Source organism: Chiloscyllium plagiosum, chromosome 25 (genome assembly GCF_004010195.1).
Source record: "Chiloscyllium plagiosum isolate BGI_BamShark_2017 chromosome 25, ASM401019v2, whole genome shotgun sequence".
NCBI lineage: Eukaryota > Metazoa > Chordata > Chondrichthyes > Orectolobiformes > Hemiscylliidae > Chiloscyllium > Chiloscyllium plagiosum.
In genome coordinates, this window is record NC_057734.1 from 15,448,677 (window position 1) to 15,454,867 (window position 6,191).

Genomic DNA, 6,191 nt, shown 5'->3' on the forward strand with positions numbered 1-6,191 from the left:
TAAATAAAGATGTATCCAAATTTTATCAGATATGACATGTATATCAGGCATTGGAAAACTGCAGACCTCAATTAATCTTGTTTCTTTAAATCTGATACCAGATTCAGCAGCACCTTAATAGATTGTGTAGAACCCCTAGCTAAAACATAGAATGGAAATCAGAATATTTTAGCAATAATGGATGTTTCAGAAAATTTTCCTGAGGCAATGTATTTCAGAAAAAATTATTTCAAATTGATAGTGGAAAAATTATTTCAGTATTTTACAAGATATGGATTATCCAAAGAAATACAGTTATACCAAAGTCTAAATTTTATCTCACAACAATTCACAGAGTTAATGAAAAGTTGAAAGGATAAAAAGCTTAGCTTAAGTCGTGAATAACAATTTCATCTTTCACTTATCATCCACAATCTTACAGTGTGTTGAAAAAAATTGCATGACATTTTAATGTGTTTGACTCCCAACTCCATCAAATTCCATATGTGGAGTGTCCCTTTAAAGACCAGAATTGAATTCAACTAATGAGGGCCATCGTCACACCAATTCAACCTCGTTGGTCTGGAAATAATGTGCGTATGCACTGGTTTCATTAAAAAGCTACTGACAGACAAACAGCACTTGATTCAGGATTTTCTACATATCGCAGGATCATCCCCTCCACTTCAGCTTGCCAGGAGCTTCAAATCCAGACCACTACTTTTTGGAAAGTTCAATTTTGATTAAACATAACATAGTTTTGTTTCTAAAGAGTTCTGTATTTAAAATCATTGATAATAATGATTAAACAATGCATGTTTACCATGGTTAGCACAGACAAGTCTCCATGTTCGATGTAGTAATCAAACGAAAGGTCATCAATGGTAGAATGGTGCTACGTTCAACCTCATTTATGAGTGTTAATTTAATCACTAGAGGGCACTACTTGATCAAAAATCAAATATTTTGACATGATTGTCTTCAATTCTTTTATAGGATTACTGCATAAGCTTTATTATGTGAATATTACGGTTCAAGTAATATCAGAGCATGCACCTAGATATTTGTAGACGTTAGCAGAAAAGAGTTGAATCATCAAAAAAATGGACATCGAGAACAACAAAACTCAAACAATTGGCCTCCTAGACCCTGCTCAATGCCATCAGTACAATAATTCGGACGTGATCCTTACCACTGAGATTTATGAAATCTTGTTCAAAGCATGTATGCTTCTGCTTGTACTGGGGATAATACATATCAGCAATGTCTCCTGTACAAAACACCCAGCAATGCCAGGGATCTTCCATCCTCCCCCATAAGTGCATTAATTAGAGATGGATGGGTTAAACTTGCTGAGGGTGGAGAAAATCATTTTGGAATGAGGCTTTTAAAAGAATCCAATTAAGGAGTGTTGCTGAGTTTAATTACCATTGTTGCCGAGCTAAGTGCACTCCTTTTCCAGAAAATGTTTGCATTAGTGAGTGAAAAGGAAATGAGATCATATCTGTGTGATTTCCTCGAACTGGCTCGTGTGCATTTGGATCTAAAAGAGTAAGAAAACATCTATTATGCAGATGCTTCTGGTTTGCAATGTATGTGACAATGTTGATCCCATTGGTACTGATATTCGTTCAGAAGGATAGTGAATTGTGTGGCAAGAATTCAGGACAAATTGGGAAAACTAAATTTGTGGATGCTTCAACGTGAGGAAATCTTGCATCCTGGTAGGAATGAAATCTATTGTTCTAAATTCTGGATTGTACAGTTTTTATTCATTTATTTTCAACTTTTCTTCTCATGAAAGCATAGTATCATAAAGGGATTGAGTGTGTTCTGAGCATTAACTTGGGATCTTTATTATCTGTCGAGTTCCAAACAGTTGACTCCTTTAGCCTTTTTAAAGGGAATTACTTTGAAATGAGAAAGAGGAGCAATCAGGAGGATGGTTTACGACAGATTACTTCATGTGGAGTAAAACACTAATGTAGGTATAATTGTTAGAATGGCCTGTTTCTTTACTGCAATATTCCATGGTTTATTTTAATAAAGATTTGTTGGCAGCTGGTTCACCACACATGTGTGTTGTACAGTATAATTGTGGGATTTGTGAATTTATAAGTGAAATTTTAACATGTATGAGTCAATGGGCATAGCTATGGCACAGATGAGCATGTCAAGGAATTGACTTCAACTGTCAATCTTCAGCTTACACTGAGGCAGAAGGAAAGAAAAGTCCAATCAGTAAGAGAAACCTGAACCCAAAAATTGAACAGAAAGCCTCAGGAGTGGACCATCCCACTCCAACCCTACACCAGATCAAATCCCCACTTCCAAGGAGGGAAAAAAGAAAGCTCTGAGAGAATGGAACCCTACCCACAATCATGGACCACACAACTGTACGTTTGGATTCTCCCACTCCCTCCACCCTGTGGTGTAGGTATCTCTGAGCAAGAGACTAAATTCACTTCTTATCAGTGGTGGACCTCAGAATTTTAAATAGCTTTGGTTGAAAAGCAATCTTTCAAACAATCAAGCTGTAAACAAATGCTAGATTTGATTGATTATTAGGGATGAATGAATTACAATGCCACAATCTATCAGTAAGTAGTGGGATTGAGGTTTATCAGCAACTCACATAAGGAACTGTTTCCTTTCCCGCTGTGCTAGCACAAGTGCACCCTTTATGATAATTCGGGTAAAATTAAGTTAAGGTTGAATTACAACATTTAAGTTGGAAAAAAGAAACCAGTTTATGTCAGTCCTAATCTTTCTTGGATCAAATTGTCTGAATTACAGTTCTCTATCACATCCCCAAATCTGTTTATCCACATTTTCTAGTCTAATCCTGAATGTTAACGTAGTTGCTGGCTCAATCACAAACACTGGAAATTATTTCATAGCCTCACAGCTCTGTAAAGATACTGCCCTCCATCTAAGATCTTGGATTTTATTATGCATCTATGGACCCTCATTCTAGACCCTTCAACTATTGGAGATCATCTATTTGTTTGTTCCATCCCATCCTTTCCATAACGGTAAACATTTCTATCTGATCCTGCCTTAAGCTGCATTGTTTTAAAGAAAATCTTTGTAATACCAAGCAGCATCCTAAAGGGGAAAAAAACAGAAAATATAAGAATTACTCAGCGGGTCAAGCAATATCAGTAGAGAGTGAAGCAGACATAATTTTAAGATCAATGACCTTTCATCAAACCTGGAAAATATGATCAATTTTATGCAACTGAAACGGAGGATAAAATGGAAAGTCCATGACAGTGTGGAAGCTAGGGGAGATTAAATAATAAAGGAGTTGAGGGGATAAAGCCAAAAGGACTGGGGCAAGTACAGAAACAAAAAAAAAATTGCATTCAGAGGACGAGTGAATGCCAGAATGAAGAACAGATGCTACCTGAAAACAAAGACATTGGAAATAGAGACTTAAACCCCACAAACCTACAAAAGAGAAGAAAATAATTGGGGCAGAGATTGAAGCCTGAAATTGTTGAACTACCATTGAGCCAAACCAAAAGGTGGAATGCCATTTCTTTAGCTGATGGGTCCTTTCATTAAAGATGCACAGATCTTTTTCTATTGCCTAAACTCCCATCCAGAAATTGACACCCAAATATACTGTACACATTATTCAAACTGATGTCTTATTAAGGTTTTGTTAACTCTTGGCTTTTACATCTACAGCTGTTGTGCTAAAATTTTGAATTTCATTTATTTAATAACCATAATCAATGGGAGATGCAGCCTTATGAACTTAAACACCCAAAATCTTCTGTTCTTCTACAGCGCTAAGCCTAATTCCAGGCAGTGCTTCATCATTGTTGTCTTTTAAACAATGCATCTTCTCAATTATTAACAATTACACTTGTCACTCTTGGCACTATCCCCTAGATGTTGGGAAGATGACCTTGCAGGATCAATAAGGTGTGTTTGTCATTGTAATTTCTGTTGCCTTAGTCATTGCCAAGTGTTCCGTCTGGTTTATTTCTTTTTCAGAGATCTTTAGCAGTTGATAACACTAAGTGGCTTTGGCTGTTTCCTGGCAGTTGAGAGTCAGCCACATTGCTGTGGGTCTGGTGTCACCTGAAAGCCAGACCAGGTAACGTCAGCAATTTCCTTCTCTAAAAGACATTAGTGAACCACCAGTTTTTTTTCTATCTACAAATATTTCATGATTATCACTAAGCTTTTATTTCCAGAGTCAAAAGGTGGAGTGCTGGAAAAACACAGCCTGTCAGGCATCATCCGAGGAGCAGGAGAGTCAACGTTTGGAGCATAAGCACTTCATCATTCCTGATCAAAATGTCGATTCTCCTGTTCCTTGGATTTTTAAATTTACTTTATTCATAAAATATTTTGATCTGTACAATTGGTGGTGCCATACGCACGTATACATTCTATTTCTTTACATACAGAGATCGGAATTAATCATTTGTATATACGGGTCTGTATGTTTACCATCCATATATTTAGCCGAGGCGTCAACGGGGCCTGATTGCTGAGTGGGTCCCCTGTTCTTCTTAGGCAGGCAGCCATTACACGGTGGTCTTTCCCCACCGCGCCTTGGCGGCAGCTACCCAAAGCTTCAGCGCGTCCCTCAACATGTAGTCCTGGACCTTGGAATGTGCCAGACCTGCTTCTCAGATGCTGGCTGGCTTGCTATGCTTTTCCAGCACCACTCTCGACTCTGATTTCCAGGACTAGCTGTGCTTTTCCAGCACCACACTCTCGACTCTGATTTCAAGCATATGTAGTCCTCACTTTCTCCCAGCTTTTAATTCCAGATTTTTAAAAATTGAATTGTACCGAGATTGGATTCAAACCCATGTCCCCGGAACCTGACCTGCGTTACCTTGATTACAAATCCAGTGTCTTTGTAAATTCAATGTAATCGATTATAAGCAATCCCGCGAAACTAATAGGTCATCTCATGGGCTATTTGAGGTGGTTGAAATGGATTCAGCGAATCACTTTAAGTTACCGGAGGAGAAAGCGAAGACAAGCTGAAAGCAGGAAATGGCTAAGACGGGAGAACTAAGAATGAAATAGGGCAAACCAAGGAGACAATTCTGGAATTGCTACGGAAAAGAAGCAGAGTTCCTGGTGGTGATTGTCTGGAAAACGAAACGCCCCTCGGCTATTGTGATCGTTCGGGAATGGCCGGAATGCTGAAGGTGTCGCTGTTCTGTGAGTGGCGGGGACGGGATGGGAGGAAGATGTTTAACATCGGGCAGAGAACCACCAAAAGCGAACAGCAAGAGGGCAGGGCGGCAAAGCTGAACCAACCCAGCTCCATCTGACTGTCTCTCCGGAGCCGAGATTTCCGAAGGATGGGCTACAGGGAATCGTGTGCGCTGTGCTGGGCAGAATTCTGGGATTATGAAACTCCCAAAGTTGTGGTAGTTAAAAACCGAACTTTAGGAATAATTTACAGAATTATCCAACTACTTATCATTTTATACTTTGCTGTGTAAGTACATCCCAAAGTTGAGGCTATTATTATAAATGTTGGGGCGAATACACTAATTCCAAGATACCACACAATGTTTATTTTGCGTCCATGAGTTTGATTTTTGAATCGTCGGTTTTGAGATTTTGTGTGGAGGCAATTAACGATTGGTTTGATATGTTTTCTTAAACCGAAGCCTGCGTTAAACTTGTCACTGAATAATTTCAAATCCTCGCCAATTGCAGGAGTTGTTTCTCGATTTCTGATTTCTTTAACACTGAGGGTCTTTTCTCAAACCGGATTGACTTTCAGATTGAAACAGTCTCTGCTGTTTCAACTCCGGGAGCCGAGTGTCAGCTCTTTGATTTGTAAACTTCGGGATTAATAGTAACGTTCAAGATTAACTCGAGCATATGTAGTTCAGGATAAATATTTGGATTTCGCGAGCTTCACCCCCCTCCCAAAAAAAATGTATCAAAGCGAAGTCTCGTTCTGTTTAAAAAGAATCGCGTCGGCTCCTGTGAAGCGTATGAAATATTGCCAACACGCTGGAGTAGAAAGCTGTTCTGATGCTATGATTTGGAGATGCCGGTGTTGGACTGGGGTGTACAAAGTTAAAAATCACACAACACCAGATTATAGTCCAACAGGTTTAATTGGAAGCACACTAGCTTTCGGAGCGTCGCTCCTTCATCAGGTGGTAGTGGAGGGCTCAATCCTAACACACAATTTATAGCAAAAATTTACAGTG

At 38.9% G+C, this 6,191-nt stretch overlaps 1 protein-coding gene across 6 annotated transcripts in view; it reads left to right on the forward strand.

The window, feature by feature from the left end:
• Window positions 1-1,454: 1,454 nt before the first annotated feature.
• LOC122562601 (P2X purinoceptor 2-like) overlaps window positions 1,455-6,191 on the forward strand; it is a 79,044-nt gene continuing 74,307 nt past the window's right edge. The window contains exon 1 of one of the 6 annotated variants that reach the window (XM_043715577.1): window positions 1,455-1,530. In XM_043715577.1, coding sequence (XP_043571512.1) covers window positions 1,472-1,530 — 59 coding nt within the window. In that variant the 5' untranslated portion in view covers window positions 1,455-1,471. Of the gene's footprint in view, window positions 1,531-1,576; window positions 1,704-5,051; window positions 5,462-6,191 lie in introns of those variants that run through there. The other 5 variants (XM_043715578.1, XM_043715581.1, XM_043715580.1 and 2 more) reach the window with 5 other exon arrangements.